This window comes from Pecten maximus, chromosome 3 (assembly GCF_902652985.1).
Source record: "Pecten maximus chromosome 3, xPecMax1.1, whole genome shotgun sequence".
Classification (NCBI taxonomy): domain Eukaryota; kingdom Metazoa; phylum Mollusca; class Bivalvia; order Pectinida; family Pectinidae; genus Pecten; species Pecten maximus.
In genome coordinates, this window is record NC_047017.1 from 7,450,469 (window position 1) to 7,467,905 (window position 17,437).

Consider the following 17,437-nt stretch of genomic DNA (forward strand, 5'->3'; position numbering starts at 1 on the left):
CAAACGTGAATTTTTTATGACAGATCTAGACCTTGTACAGTCATCTGACAGTATTTGTTTTAAATTGTTCTGAGAGGTAGCCACCAACTACTACATATAATCCTCAATCGATCTTTTGTTGCAAAATTATCTCGAGGTCCTTGACCAGATGATGTACAATTGCATACCACACTCAAACCTTGTATTAGTGTTTTTTGGAATTCAGGTAATTATAATAATTAATAGATAGGAACTTTAATTTGTTCCTGCGAGACCTACTCAAATTTTTAATTCTGAATTTTCTTGAAATTTTAATAAAAATATTGAACTGAAATGCAAACACAATTTTTGAGTCAGGACAATTTTGGTCGGTCTGTCGGCTAATTTGACAAACAATGTTTTAATTTAGGCCTCATGATCATCCTGGGGAAATTTGAGAATATTTATATGATGTTGCATCTATTTTTATGTTAACCTTAAGCTTTTTGATCAATGTCAATATAAAATGAGTCGCATCCCTCGATAATTATTAGTGAAAGCCGCAGGGCTGATTTAAATTGAAACTGATAAAAAAAATCAATGAAACGTCATGAGCTCATCCACAAACGATAACTCCTTTCGAGGTGTTTTTTTGTTTTATTTTCTTCATTTCATGCATATGTTTGAGATCAAATGAAACTTCTTCTAAATTAAAGTCACAATTTTATCAATTATTGATCCAAGACGCTATAGAGGATTTTGATACTTGGCAAGGACAGAAATATTCCAAGTACATTTCGAGTCTTCTTGATCTTCTTTATTTCTATAAAATGCCTTACGTCAGCTACTGTATAATAATAATAGGTGGATAATTGATTATTGCTTGAAAATGAACAAAACAATTTACATTCATGTAAGTCATGTAACATAACACATTATCTTAATATCTAGAAATACAGTGGCATGTATGTTGTGCACATGTACGTATATATATATATATATATATACATTTCACTTGAATTTGATAATGGACGAATGGACTGTACAAAAGATTTATTATTTTGAAAATGAATTACATTATAATTCATCTTGCACATTCATGTACAAATTGATTATTGAACCAGAACTTCGTCCAAGTCGATTTATATTATTACTTGATGTCTGTTTTTAGGTACATTACTAAAAGCTTAGTTGTGGTAATTATATATAATTAATAGATTTTTTTATTTTATTTGCTATTAATTAATATTATATTTTATGGCATTGAAGAAAAATTAAATATTTGCTTAATTTTTCACTAACAATAAATCAATCAGTAATGAATAAATGCATATTTAATATGTTGATTTTTAATTGTAATGAGTAACACCTATCATGATTTTGTTTCGTTACAGGAGGCCTATGTTGGAGGATTCTTGATTCAGGTCCTGTTGTATATTCCCTCCACATACGTCCTGTCACAGTTCGCAGTTTATGGCAAATATGACAGCCGGGACGACAGAATATAAACAGCAAAAATATGTGGCGTGTTTGTGGTACGACTGTGATGGGTAGAAGTCTTCAGAAATCTGAATCGGTCCAGGCAGTCAACTGATCAAGGAAAGATAACTCTATGCCAGGTTTCAAAGGCAAATGAAAATTTCGAAATTACAGGAGCAGGACTGTTACTATAGTGACATAGGATTTGAAGAGAAAATTGGACATTCAGTAAATAAGTTTGGTGATCTGTAGTTTTCTATCCATCTTTTGATGTTACATTAGTATTTGATTTAATAAAACATAAATTAACAAATATTTTTCTTTTATATTTCTACCTGAACGATATACAAGAAGATAGTGATATTTTCTTTAAAGATGCTTCACTGAGAAAATGCATAAAATGACACCACAGTCCACAGATGGTATTCATATGTTAATAGATAATTTGTCACTATGATCATTTGAGGTTGTATCAGGCTGGACATCATTGTCCATTAAAAATATATATGCTAGATATATTGAGGCAGAGTACAAAGATTTTTTTTTTTTTTATATACGATTGATTAGTTAATAACATTTAATTTAAATCTGTCATAACCTAAGTACTCTGCTGGAGATATAGCACTTTTTCACAACTGTCAAGAAGGCAAAAAAAAAAACAAGATTTTTAGGGCCATGCATTTTGATTCTTCCAATTATTTTACTCTGGCATGATCAGTTGTAGATGGTACTCAGTAATAAGCTTGACAGGCGGGGTGGGGCGGAGCAAGAATTAGGGTCATGATAATGGGCTGGTTGTATAGTGGAAAGAAAAGCTACGAAATGTAGAAAAATAACTTGGACATGATTGTGTTAAAACTATAAACAGTCTCTTCTCAAAAACTCGGAAACCCAATGTCATGAATGATATTGGGATAGTAGCATGAAGTCCTACCAAGTTTGTTCAAATGAACGACCTAACCTACTTTCAGTGTTACAGGGACAAGTATGAAGATATTCAAATGACTTCTCATTAACCAAATGATCTAGGTGGCAATGCTATTGGAAAAGTATATTTATATTCAATGGACGTAGCAATGTTGCATGCTGGCATGAATTACTTTGACCTACTTCCAAGATTATCAGAGATAATTTGTTGTTTTTTTTTCAAAAACTAAATACAAAATGTAACAAAGATGCCCAGAATCATGATATTGGGTCAGTAGCATGCTAGAATCAAATCAAATGCTACTTTGTTCAAATAGATGACCTTGACCTACTTTCGAGATCAAAGTAATCAAATGTGCTAAGATATTTGTTACTGGACACCAAAATTCCAGTTACTGAAAACAAAAGGTATGACATGGAGTTCCATACCTATGACTTTAGGATAGTACAAATCGCACAAGATGCTTGTATCATCACCCTTCAATACAAATAGAGAATAAGGTACCTCTAACACAGCCAAAACCAATTTAAAACTCTCTTTCTCATATAGTATTGCATCTTCAAATGCATAATGACGCAATATGACGTGACGTCATTTCAATAATGACGCCCATTGACACTGATTTTACCTCCGTTGGGGAAGCCACGGTTGATGTCTTGGTTTGGCAGTGTGTTATGGAGAAAACAGTTCTAGACAGAGGTGTTGTGGAGTCATAATGAAGAGAAAATAGTTTTAGACTACTTGGAAGCGACCCTGGGAACTAAAAATAGCCCCATCGGACATCTTAAATTACTTGAAAATAAAATGTTTTAGAGCTTAAGCATCATGTTTTCGGTTTGGTTTGGTTTGTTTTTGTTTAACGTCCTATTACCAGCCAGGGTCATTTAAGGACGTGCCAGGTTTGGAGGTGAAGGAAAGCCGGAGTACCCGCAGAAAAACCACCGGCCTACGGTCAGTACCTGGCAACTGCCCCACGTAGGTTTCGAACTCGCAACCCAGAAGTGGAGGGCTAGTGTTAACGTGTTGGGACACCTTAACCACTCGGCCACCGCGTTTTCGGCTTTAGAAGCAGGACAAAATATCACTTTTCGTTTGTAAAACAATTTCACACATAATTCAACATGGACGAGTAGACGAATTCAGGTAGAGTATCCCACCACTTTCCTTTTGCAAGCCCATTGAAATTATTTTCTCACAAACTTCTGATGTGTTCTATACTCTACCTTTTAAGGATAAAGAATGTGTTGAAATTATCTCCAGAAATGCTACAGAAAACAAAAATGAATTAATTATCGATAATGGATCATGTCCCTGCTTCGTAGTCCTGGATAGGAATTTGTTTTGTTTGGTTTGGTTTATTTTGTTTAACGTCCTATTAACAGCCAGGGTCGAGTGTGATTAGCCACGATATTCATGGTTATGAAAAGTAACCAAATAGTTTATTCCTTGCATATTAAACAATGTGTTTGTATATGTAAGTGGGGTTTGGTAATGACACGCTAGCTAAGCGCATTTACTTACCAATTCTTTATTCCAATCATAGTCACGAACCAATGAAGTCGAAATCATTCCGAGAGGTAAGTCCACTTAAAATGAATACTTATTTGTCAATATTAATCGGAGAGCAGAGATTCTAGAGGACCATTGTACCCACGGGATGAAGATGTTTATAGGTTTTATGGAAGTTTTTTTTTCTGTACTCAACTTCAAATTATTAACTGTTATCGAACATGGCATTGCAATGCATGTGTAATAACAAAACAAAAACAAAACATAATTATAAAATAAAAAGATGGTTGCATGTTGACCATATTTGCTCAGCTACAGTTTCTTAAGAACATGCATAAGACGTTTGAGATATATTTTCTAAATACAGTGTACTTAAAAAGTAACCCGTACAATTCCAAAATTGTCGCTGTTTTTTTTTTTTTTTTTTTTTGCCTTTTTTTTTTATATGGCGTTTGGAAATGTTAGTCTTCAAATACTTCTCAAGAAATGGTATAACCAAATTCACACAGTCAAGATGGCCACCTGTCGGCCATGAACCCTCACGCGAAATTATAGAAATATCCTCCTTGTACTTGTCATGAAATAGCGATTACAAACTTCAAATGTCAAAAACCAAGATGGCTGCATGCTAGTCATTTTGTGTTTTCTAATCACTCCGAAATTTGAACAGACACCTCCAGGGTCGGAGGATAACCTACTTTACGGAGAAATATCTTTCCAGTACTTGTTAAGAAATAGAGATAGTAAGAATTCTTGAACCAAAGTCCAATGGAAGAGGGGACCTTATGATGACAATAGAATAATCAGTTACGATTTGTTTATATTGCAATACGGAAGAAATATATATAATGCTATTACTGACATGTTGTTTTGATGAGGTTTCACAACAACAACAACAACAACAACAACAATAATATCAACAACAATATTTTATTTGCAACCCACTGGTTAGACATATATTTAATGCATCATGTTTTTGATTCTATAGTATCTGCTTGTTCACCACACGATGTCATACCCGGATAAAATTCATACAAGTCATTTTTTTACATTCCGGAAAATGGGTTTGAAGTTACATCGTCGATTCCGTAAAAGTTCCAATTCCAGTATGTGATGCGAGAACTTCTACTTCGAGTTAAGTCGAGTCTCCAAGTTATCAGAGTTTGTGATAACGGGGTTTGGCTATATATACTAGTATTCATTTAGACATAGCGTCGTGTAGCACCTGGTGTTTATATATATCCCAATGTAACTTATCCTCCACGGCGTCCCTCACGTGCGAGTTGCTTGGATACGGGGGTACCTAGATAAAAATAGATTCGCAGATGAGAGATATGACATGTGTGCGTAGAGGATGGATAGGAATGTCTTCGAAATCAATCAGTTCTGCTCCCGACATACATTTCTTCTCTGTTGCCTTTCTTATGGCATAATCATTGATAAGTTGTTGATCATTTTCAGAAAAACAACCCTGTCAAATCACTTTGTTGGTGATTGTCCTCTAAGGATAACAATGACGCTTTATACACAACAGAAGTCGTCATCATCACCATCACCATCATCATCATCATCATCATCGACATAACAATACATGTATTGAGAAATGTGGCAATGGTTTGTAGATACTCAAACAACAAATTGTATTTTGCGGGAAAACAATATAATACAATCGTAAATTAAGTATTTTAAATCATATATGGATTTGAATTATACAAGAGGACTAATCGTTACTTGCTTGATATCATTCAGATATACTGAAGTTAGAAATTCATGTGATGGTTTCTAAACAAAACTTTAGTGTGCATGTTTGCAGTTAGAGATACACTATACCTTTGGAAATTATTGAAATCATGTTGGTAAATAAGTCTTCCACTACCTACTCTGTACACAAGTCGTCGTTTTAAGTCATCATCCATATGGTCCCGAAAAAACTGTTTGGATAGCAAAATACATTCGGCACCATTGCTGACCTGAAAACATATGCATCGATTAGAACTAAATTGGCAGAACCAAGGAGATGTCTACAGACGAAAACCAACAACAGAACGAGAGTTATTTATATTTCAAAGTTTTATCTCTCCTAAACAGACAACTTCAAAAAAGCCGCCTCCGTTTCGTCATAATATTTTGACATAATTTAGGCACTACGATGCGATAGGAAATCAACAAACATGTCCGTTGATGAGAATGAAAATGGACTCACCAAACTCAAAGATGGCAACTGTTTATAAAGTAGCGACTGTAATCCCTGCAAAGAGAACAACATCAGTCAACTGTAAATAACCAGTCAACCGTAAATAAATGTAAGTACAATCACAATTCAAAACTCCTAAACTATTCTAAACTTAAAGTGGTTCAGATATGATAGGACTTGTCATCATTTTCCTTTCAGAATATTTTATTGGGCAAATCTTGGCAAAAAAAGGGAATTGGGCAACAGATACCAACACTCTCCCTAAAAACCTGCCATCACGTCTATAATGAAGAAAATCCCATGCCAAGATCTAACGCCTTCAGATCGCCTCTTACACTACAGACAATAATTTGTATGTATTCATCCCCCTCCCGCTCACAATTAGTAGCGTTTTATTCTTTTTAGTCATAATCTAATAATGATAAGCAATTATAACAGTCCAAAATTCAAAAGCAAGTAGATGCATGAAACAATACTACAATTTGAAACAACGAAAGCCTACTTACGAAACATTCCCGTTCTGTGATGATGTCCACTTTGACGTAATAAGTATGCCCTTTAGCAGAGGACTCCCGAACGTCTGTCCGAGGGCTGCGGATGTCCGCCCGTGGACTCCCATGGCGAGATGTAGTACATCTTCTTGGTGTCTGAAATAAGACAGCGTTTCATTTGCAGGTACATCAACAGTGTGACCAATACATTGAAAGGACACGGAATGACAAAGATTGGGGAGAAAACAAATCCCATTTCTTTTATGCAAGAAGAACCACTATGAAAAGTTATGCCAACATTACTTTTATTCAGTTCTTCTTTGTAAGAAATAAAAAAAAAATATTTTGGTGCTCCAGCTTTGAAGGGATTAGAATTTCCCCGTGTCAGACAACATATGGATATGTGGATCCGAATAAATAGCAAGTTAGTAGGCCAAGACAAATGACAGGCCCACTTCTTACCGATTCAGGAGATATCTGAGATCCGTTGATGTTGACTGCAAAAGATAAACAAAATTAAGTTGTTTTTTGTAATCAATATACAGTGACACCAGACTTCACCGATACATTTCTATATGCAAGCGCCTGTGATACTACCCTGGCACATAACATTATTGGAAGGCATCTGAATATCATCAAAACGTTTGGGAGGTATTCTTCATAAGAACAGTTTAAACTCCCAGAGTTTGTTGGTTACTTTATAGTTCCCCGTGTGTCTTCCAAATAGTAAGCGGACCACACGTGGAAAGACCACCTTGGAAAGAGCAATAGACGAAAACGAGAAGAATGAAAGAAACAAAACAGCAATAAATTACCTTAGAACAGCAGATCAAGTTTTGTTTCTTCAATATCCCCCAAACCGAAGACATAGATGAAATTTCCATTGATCTGATGTGTCCCCATTTTTGATTGAGCTCCAAAATCAAATCCTCAATTTAACCAGTTCTTATTTCATTCTACTGAGTTTGGCAATGTCATCTTAATGGTATACGTCGATAAAAGCATATCCTTATCCAGTCACCATTCCCGTTAGGATTGTGTATCTTTGTTGATATATAATATCTGTTTACTTATTCTTGTTTAGTGACAATATTCACTTGATGGTGGATGACTATGTGAGAATCATTTAACGTTAGTGACCACATGGTCAATACTTACCAGTGTTGATGGTAGGCAGTACTGTCTTTTGGCGGGCTAAGGAACTATTGGCTAGTTTGGACTACAACGAAAACAAATACCGGACACACTTAGAAAACAATACCGAGAACGTTATAGTAATTAAATCAATCATGTATTATAAATGTAGTATAAATGAATATCTCAGTACTCGGCACACCCCTAATATTGACGTTTCATGAATTATTAGTAAAATTCTTTATCTTGTATTATCGTGTTAATATTATTTATTTTTTGACTCTCTTGGAAAACAACAAACAAGCAAGTCTGATCTCGTATTTTATTTAGTACCAAAGCTGTGATAAAGAGTCACTCACCTTGGATTTCCGGGGTCCTAACATCTCCACTGATGAGACCGAACAAGCATCTGAAACTGGAGACAGCAGTAATTAGGACAATCTGAAAGGTGTTCTGTTACACCTGCATTGAGATCACCGAAAGTTTAGCAGCAAGATAGAAGATATGGACGTTAGCTTATCATAGGTCAGCGAATATGCCACGAGGACCAACAACAAAAACAAACGGAGCTCATAGATCAGTGCAGCGAGGTTATATTATATAACGGGAAAAGTCAGTTAAGATAAGGTAAAGGTAAAACCATGGAAGCAAACAATTGAAAAAAGGAAATCCAAGAACATTCGTCAAGTTAGATGAGGACAACTATACATAAGTAATTTGATGCACAAAATCTATCAATTACGTTTTTGTCTAACCTGAAAAGTAGCCAATCAAGGACAGATCGAAGAAAGAGCCGAAGGGTAAGTGACGGGTTGATCAAAGGTTAACTACATATACCAGAGCGCAGCAATTTCATGTTTGGCGAAACAGGGACAAATGCTCTGAATATGTATTTGTATCATATATATTGATGCATTCTGAAGAGTCTTTAGATATTCGCTCAGAAGAATTTTTTATCTGGAGCTTTTATTGGGAATAATGTCCTGATGATGTTTTCTCACTTCAAGCGGCATTGAAATCACTTGCTTTTGTCTTAAGGTAATCTTAAAATGCTTTTTGAATCGAGTTTCACCACTCAAGAAATCCTATTACAAGTGAACGATTTTTGTCTGGTTGATATATCATGGTAGACAACGTAAATATTATTATATCTATTTTTTCGGAATAGCCGTATAATATTCTTTTGGACCCCGATAAGACTCTACAGGTGGCGTTACTGGTCAAGATGAAGTATGTGATTGGTCAATGTAGCGGTAAAGGCAAAATGCAGATATACAGTTAAAACGAAACAAAGTAAAGATTGAATGCAAGCTGAATAAATGGATGTATTTTTTCAAATGACACATTAATAAAATTATATTCCTGGTTTAAATGCAGTCTTATTATCACCAACAATGATTCAAACTGATTTGTTATCATTGCTGAAACGTTAGTTTCGTTAAATAACTACCAGCATTAAAACTATGCCGTTTATCTTTTTCAAAGATATTTCTTGTTTATAATACATACCTAGATGTATAGATTTGTCAATCTCGGGAAGGCCACCCTCCAGGGAAGACTTTAGTGCTTTATTTGGTCCTATCACTGCTGTTCTTTCACGTGCTCGTCGTGTCACAGACTCGTACACCTGACAGGAACCCTGCGCGGAATCAACCATTATACACTTGATTTATTCATCAGGCAAACATCATCGAGTTTGGAAGATAATATATATCTTGAAGAGATTGGAATGCGTTTGTTTAAGGGTTAAATGGTATACAGTCATTGCTATGTAAATCGACCGAAATATTCTTAAGTGTGATATTTCTTAGGTTTGATGTATGCGACGCTTTTACTTCTCGGTCATATCGATAACATATTTTGATAAACATGATGTATATATATATATAATTATTGCATGTGGTTTTAAACACAATGACATGAAACGTCAGAAATTCCTGCTTAATTTAAAAAATAAAAAAAAACTCTATTGTATAGTATTGAAGTGAAGAAGATATCAGATTACCGATTTGATAACGTAGATCCATTCTGATTCGTTACTGTCCTTCACAATGACGGCGCCTCTCCTGTATATAAAAGAAAGCATTCGCCATCTATACTGTATTATCTCAGGATTCCCTTTGCTTGAATTTACAAATGAATCCAGGGCCTTTTTCTCACTGGTTTGGGATGGGGTCTTTTTGTCTCTTTTTTGGGAGAACATAGGTGAACTGGGAAAGATTTTGTTTCAGGAGTAAACAGAAAAGTTTGGGAATTTGGCTTTGAAATGAAATAATTCCAATTGGGAATGGGTCCCAAAAAGCCCTCAGAAAAAGCCCTTGTGTCCCACGATTGCAAATGTGTACTAATATCACTGATAGCAGACGAATGCCAATCCAACAAATCCGAATCGTGCATATAAAATACTGATTTATGGATTTCGTCTTTGTGCATAGTTTAGCATGAAACAGTTAAGATACAATATCCAGTCTCTTTCGTCCCTGGTAAGGTCGCGTAGAAATATTTTCATTTCAAGTGGTGCCTTGCAAATTCAGTTAACAAGAACTGAAAACATGAATGCCTGCATATTCTGGGCTGATATTTGTACATGTATCCACAACGCTGCCATACCTGTAGTGATGTACGGAACAAGAGAAGTGGTATGTCTGTAGGAGTTGAAACGGGAATCCGGACAGTTCGGGTATAGTACTGAAAGGAAGTGACGTCATATATAATATTAAAATCAGTGACGTAAGAAAAGAACTGAAATATAGTGACGTCATATACAGAATAAACGGAAATTCAGTGTGATGCCACAGAGTATTGAAAAATAAAGCTCAGTTATGTAAAATATCTCAAGATCGAGATACAAGATTCTGTTTATATGGTTTATGAAATTTTATGAAGCGAGTCTTTAGTTTTGGAGCGTTGCCCAGCAATATTCTAAAACTCCGATACTTTTATCATTTAACTCATAAAACTGAAATTTTGACAAGTTTTTGAGTAAAAAGGGGAGGGAAGATGAAACCGGAGGCAGTTATTTTGTTGCACTATTTCAAATCCACGACGCAACATCGTTTTTCATATTATGACGTCACAATCTATTTCTGACTGGCGCAGCTTATCGAAAATGCTTCGAGGTTCATAGAGAATACATTGCTATTATGATACAATAAGGTTTATTTTGGTTTATACTTAGGAAAGCCGAGGTTACGAGGCTCTGCCTAGTCAGCTCGGCTTTCTGTGTCGAGCACCAAAATAAACTTTATATTGTAACATACCAGCCGTGTAGTCTGTCTATCCTGCAACAATTTTCTACAAGTTGACGACATTCAAAGTAAACAAATACCCGATTTGTTTACCTTTCTTGGGTAGGAGTGATCCCGAGTGATGTGTACTACTTCATAGCGCAGGAAAATATCCATTCATTGATACCTCTTGTGCGCGTGTGTTTCTACCGCGAAACTATTAATGCGCCATTGCAAAATAGTTCCATGCATTTTATGTAAATCAGAGTTTAATTTCACTTAAACATGTATGGAAATATAACACAAATACAAATTATTCCCGACAAATTAACTTTTGGCGATTACGACATAGCATTTACTAACGTTTGTTGTACGTGAACGTTACACATTCATGTTAAAGTTCAGGGTCAAGTTGAAAAATAGTCCCGTCAGGTGTGGAACTAATTCACGTGAAACATATTGACGGATAAAGCATACATTTATCCGTCAGTAGTTTGGAGGATAGATTACACTAGTGACATATGCAAACATGTACATGGGCGAATTCACCGGATAATAGACCGATTATGCGATAAACCAATTTATATAACGATGTTGCCCAATTGTTAAAAATGTCAAAGGTCACTCCATTTCCAGTTTGTTTACACGGAAGACACTGCTAGCTTTATTCCTACACTGACCGAACGACTGTCTCATAAACTATAATTTGGTTTTCTACGACATGCAGGCAAATGCAATATGGAATATAAATATGCATTACGTAATATTACATTCAACCGAAAACCATTACATATATTCTTTATCTGAGCGCAGTAGTGTAGAAAACTTGTTGTTGGTAATTATAACCAGTATATCCAAACATACACTTACTTTAAGAAACTGATACATTGTGGTGCAGCGGTGGACTGAAATAATCTCAGAAACTCCTGAAAATGTAAAATAAATAAAATACTAAAAATACAAAAAAAAAATAAATAAATAAATAAATAAATAAAACATGAATTATGGAACTCCGTGTGAAAATTCAGAACTGTAATTTAAATAGAAGACAAGTTTTTTAGATGTGTTTTAAAGGTTAGTCAAATATTAACGAGAATTTTGTCATCTTTGTAAACGCGGCTAAAAATTTTGTTTATGATCTGAGAAGCCAAAGAAATAGCAAAGTAAACATAGCAACGAGAGAGTGAAGTGATACCAACGTGTAAGCGAAGTCATCATTGTAACTAAAAATCGATAAAACAAGGCAAAGTAGTAATTACATTAACAAAAACTCGGATATGAGAACGAGGACCGTGCGTTCCGGAAGGATAAGCGTGTGTCGCTTTTTTCGGCTTCACATCACCATATCTGATATCTATCAGCTATATACTGCTGTTCAGAGGAGTTGGTGACACGGGAAATTAATAATGGCGCTATATACTTACTTCCTTATCGAGACCAATCACCTCCACAGGCTCCTTACACACAATGGTCATTGGTCGCTCCGAACTGGTCAGTATTTCCTTCTCCTGTTCAGCAAATTTAGCATTTAGTACAATTGCAAATTCATTAATCTTTATTTTGCTGTATATGTTGTCAGAAGTTTTGGCAAAAAAAGTAGTTTTAGGTATATTCTGCGCTGAACCTGATATAGCTGTGTAAGTCTTTTTTTTTTTTGTACACGGTGTTGAAGTAGAAAATTGAATCAGTTTAATATTTTAATAATATAAACTGTTTATCGGTCATAGCTGTCAAGAATCCGTAATAAAAATGATTTTCAGAGTACGGGTATTCAAAACGCACAAACATTATCAATTTAGCTGACATCGACTAATTACTGACGTCGAAGAGGAAGAGGAGGTTTAAAAATTCTTATATAAAGAGATATAAGAGGCGTAAGGTATAAGAAATATAAGCCCCTTTCTGAAGGATAACCACTAAAAAGTCCTTATACGAGAGATTATTTCGGGTACATAATAAAATGTAATGTTTTTCTCTCGAGCAAATGACATAGTGTATTAAATCATTTTGTTAAATTGTTTTTTTTTTTTTTTTTTTTTTTCACTCCTCATATTTAGATAATTCCTCCACTACTCACCCCAATCACGTCCCCTTGTCTGTGGAACTCGACAAACTGAGATCTCTTTGCTGCGGGGTCTTCTTTATAGTCGAGACAACGGGAAATGGCTACGATATAGACCACAACACGGTTACACACAGTTCTATACAAATGTGACTTAAGAATCTGGATGTATTTATCGTAAGTTGGTAGCGCTATCACAATATAGCGACTACATAAACAAGATTTTAAATAATATATTCTACATATGACAAAGGAAAGCAAAGGGAAGTAACTCTAATTCAAACTTTGTCTTTTCGTGAAAAAGAACAGAATTTCTGTTGCACATGTAAATTCCGAAAGATCGTAAGATCATTCAAAGGAAGTCCAACATAATTTAATAAGTGCATTTTTTTTACATCAAGCGAGGTATAAAACTGTATAAGCTCAGATTTTCTTTATTGAAGAAAACAGGAAAGCAACACAAAATTATGACAGATGAGGGTATTTGTGGTACTGACCGACTCCGGACAAGACGAGGTAGTAGAAATCAGCTCGACTTCCCTCCCTGGCTAATATCGAGGCCTTGTCGAATCTGAAAATAATTTTATCGGTAAAAACAAATTTTATATCTCCTCTTTATATCAGATTCCTTAGAGTTTATAATACATGTACCTATTTATCAAATAGGAATTCACTCTATATACGATATCAGGGATTTATTGACGATTTGTTTTGAAGGAACAGAAATATTGAAGCGTAGGTTTATCAGACGACTATAGTATACCTTGAGTACCAGCCCTGCTGACACAATCCTTGTTGTACGTGTTTTGGATAACTGCAAAATTTGCTGAATTTTCTTAACATGAGAGTCATCTGCAAATAAAAAAGTACCGTGAAAATAGGATAAACAGCCCGGTTTGTGAAAGGAGCCATACATGTTGTTTATATTACGAGACTATGTGGTGAAAAATTCCTTTAAATCGTGGCAAAATACTGATTCTCAAACCCTTTAATTTTTACATAGGAGTAATTTCATGCTTAAAAATGTGACAAAACATGGACCAATTTAAAAACTGAATCCGAGAATCCCGTCGTGCTCTTAACACATATCACAAAATATTGTTGACTGACCGCTGTGATGTCATCATTTGATCGCCACTCTGGTGGGATTCCGAGACAGTTCCTTACAGTGTTGACGAAATTTTTCTGAAAAAAAACACCAAAACATATATACAAAAAAAAATGTATATAACAATGGATATCAACGGGGGAAACGCTGTATTCAAACTGACATGGGGATAAAAGAGTAGTGGCTGGTGACTACCTCACTGAACATCATACGGAAGGCGTCCAGAGCAATAAGGGTAAAGTGTCTTGCCTAAGGACACAGCCATAACAGTACAGACCAGTCCGTTTCTGTGAAACACAAACCGACACGGGCACAGAGCGTCGAACCACGCACCTCGGTTCTTTAGGTGAGTTAACGTCACCGCGCTCTAACCGACTGACGTATTGCGGTCCCTTCGTTATTATGGAATCGAGTCAATATCTCCCAGAGTGCATTGCGGTTCCATGTTATGAAGGGAACCGCAATGCATTCTGGGAGAGATTGGGAATCGAGTGTCTGTTACAGACAGATCTCGTCAATGTTACTATCTACGATATGTTTTCTTCTGACACCCTGAACTGATTACTGAATTATTCCTGCCATACGGGACTCGAAGGTACACTTGTAAATAGTTCACGTTCTATAATTCATCGAGAATTATGACTGGAATAATCCTCATCACACTTAACCTTGATCCTGCTCCAGCTGATCGCCAGTGTAGACAACACATGGAAATCTGAGTATTCGCCAAATATTTTTCTTTTCTTAACCGATAGAAATATTTCCCCAAAATTATCTATGTTACCGCTGACGGTAGTAAGTAATTTTGCCATTAAAGATTGTTCAATATATATACATATACACAGTTTCTAAAATGTTATATGCCTTATCTATGACACATTTCCTGCTCTTTACAAAAACAAACAAAAAGCAACAAAAAAAAAACGATATTGTGTTGCTGTAAAACTGCATCTATAATTGATGTTTTTTCTATGTATTTGTACTCATATAATATGCAAAAGGATGAATAAAAAGATTTAAAAACTGATTTTTTTTTTTAATTTTTTAATTTTTGCTATAGATTCATCACGTAGGTACATTAGATAACTAATTCATATAACATAATACATAATAACGTTTTAATACATATATCCGTAATGTCTCAGGAAACGCACATTTTTACATCATCATGAAATAAAATGGAATCCACCATCCAGATTAGAGAATAGTATTAAGGCGCACTTACTTGACCTAGAGCTTTGAATGGAGTGACGTCAAACAATACCCGGGGGTCGGGCGAGTTGGGCGTGTCCGGACGACGTTTGGAACTGGTGTTTAGGAAAAATAATATGCTTTCTTCCTGACTCAGGGTTCTATTTGGCCGACTGAAATGGTCAGATATTTAAAATCTACTTAATGGATGTTTAACATCCGAAACTGTCACGTGACACAAATAATAATTGGAATTTATCAATACCGTTAATACTTTTCAATAAAGATAAACAAATATCGCCGACATAAACAATTATCGAATATATTTCGTCCTCGATTGGTTTCTCGTGTTGATAAAACCATTATCGGTCGAAAGCGAATTGATTTATTGACGAAATAAAAGAAAAACAAAAAAACTACTTACCATGTACATATCTTTCTGGCGAACTGGACGAACTCTGCCGTACGTCGGAATTTGTCATACCCCTGAAATACAAAAACAGTCAAAATATCCAATGGAACGAGGTCATAACAATAGGGTGAAATTGGCCGAGAATACAAAATTTTGCCACATGGCATGGATATATGTCCGGATTTTTTCAAACCGCCGATACAATCTGGGTTGTGTGCATAGTGAATTCTCATAATCTGTAAACTATATTTTTTGTGATTTTAAACTTCTAGATTTGGTCACATAGCTCATGTGCATGGTACTTTAATTTGTGTCTAATTCTGTAATTCTGTGAACGATTGCTGGCATTTGTTCTGTAGTTTGCTTGCGATTTTCTTCTTCTTATTTTTTTTTTTTTTTTTTTGTAAGTTAGAATTTGTGACGACCCTATATTTCTCTGTTAAACGGAACTCATTTTTATCTAGATATTTGGGTTTGTGTATAAAGTGCAAGTCTTTTGTGAGCCATGTGGGCATGAGACAAGGCGACGCACCTGCTACTGAGTATGTTATGGTTGTAAGATACGGGAAGGGTGATGTAATGTTGATGCAGAGATAGGATAATATACATGTATGGAAATAGTTACCCAGACTATAACAGAGGATTGTAAGAAGGAAGATACAATGTTAAAATGAGGAAGGATTAAGACGTGAATCAGAACGATAGTCTCAATTTTAAGATATGGAAGCTATATACATATAGCATTCACGTACCCGCTTACCAGTCTTCTTCAGCTTCCATATACGGACGGTTTTGAGGACGGTCAGGACACTTTCGGACACTGGACACTCATTTAAATCCTCCTGGTCAGAACACTCCCCCAGAAACACTTTCTTCTGAGCAATCGGGAAAATGTCTAAGTTCCGCCAATTTTCTTTCGTTATGTCAGTTTTTCCTGAGGACGTCTTTGGAGGTTCTGATTGGTTCCGCGGAGAGAATATGACGGGAGGTAAATGTCCTTCTAAAAACACATTTAAATTCTTCTTTGCTTGTGATTGCTCATTCTTTCCACTTTTCGTTCGACTACATTTGCCTCTCGTACGCGTGTGTGTCCGTCTAGACACAGTGTATATCGCCGTGTATTCCTCCTGTTCTTCCGTCTCTGTCTCACACTCATGTTCCATGTCGTTATAATTGAAAATATCTAAATGAATAATTCCGGTATCGAGACCAAACAAACATAAAAGAAGAAAATAAATAAATGAATAACTAAATAAAACTTAAAATAAATAAACTATTTTGTAAATAAATAAACTCCACAGCTAATCAGTTAATTAAACTTCACATATTTGGTAAATATATATATACATGTATTAACAAGTTTGTAATCCCAATAGGTGAAGTCCAAGGCTTTAGTTGCTCCTTAAAACATTATGCATATCGTATCCGTATCAACCAATGACGGACGATGGTCACGTGATCGTTTCCCTGTGTGGGGACTAAATGGGCTGTTTTGGCGACCAGAGGTAGACAGTGACGTCAAGGATCGAGAGTGTGACAAACAAGGAGACTATTATCTTGACCAGTGGCCAGAGTGAGCTGTATTTGTCAAAAACAAACGGTCAGTTTCGATTATGTGAGAAATCGTGATACAATTTTTTTTTTTATATATTATACTGTGTTAAATACTTAATAAGCAAAAATGTAATATAACTCAACACTAATTTTTGCATATGTAGAAACATATGTGTTTGATCGTAATAAT

At 35.4% G+C, this 17,437-nt stretch overlaps 1 protein-coding gene across 1 annotated transcript; it reads right to left on the bottom strand.

Moving 5' to 3' along the window:
* Window positions 1-4,798: 4,798 nt before the first annotated feature.
* LOC117324681 (cyclic nucleotide-binding domain-containing protein 2-like) lies at window positions 4,799-17,158 on the bottom strand. Its single transcript, XM_033880619.1, has 19 exons — window positions 16,446-17,158; window positions 15,706-15,767; window positions 15,316-15,454; window positions 14,093-14,167; window positions 13,746-13,834; window positions 13,480-13,553; window positions 12,998-13,086; window positions 12,345-12,428; window positions 11,791-11,846; window positions 10,304-10,381; window positions 9,699-9,759; window positions 9,203-9,332; window positions 8,053-8,108; window positions 7,718-7,778; window positions 7,022-7,056; window positions 6,575-6,715; window positions 6,078-6,122; window positions 5,755-5,844; window positions 4,799-5,177 (listed from the first exon to the last, which is right to left on the bottom strand). Exons 1-19 carry the CDS (start codon window positions 16,854-16,856, stop codon window positions 5,073-5,075), a joined length of 1,881 nt encoding a protein of 626 aa, XP_033736510.1. The 5' UTR covers window positions 16,857-17,158; the 3' UTR covers window positions 4,799-5,072.
* Window positions 17,159-17,437: the final 279 nt, after the last annotated feature.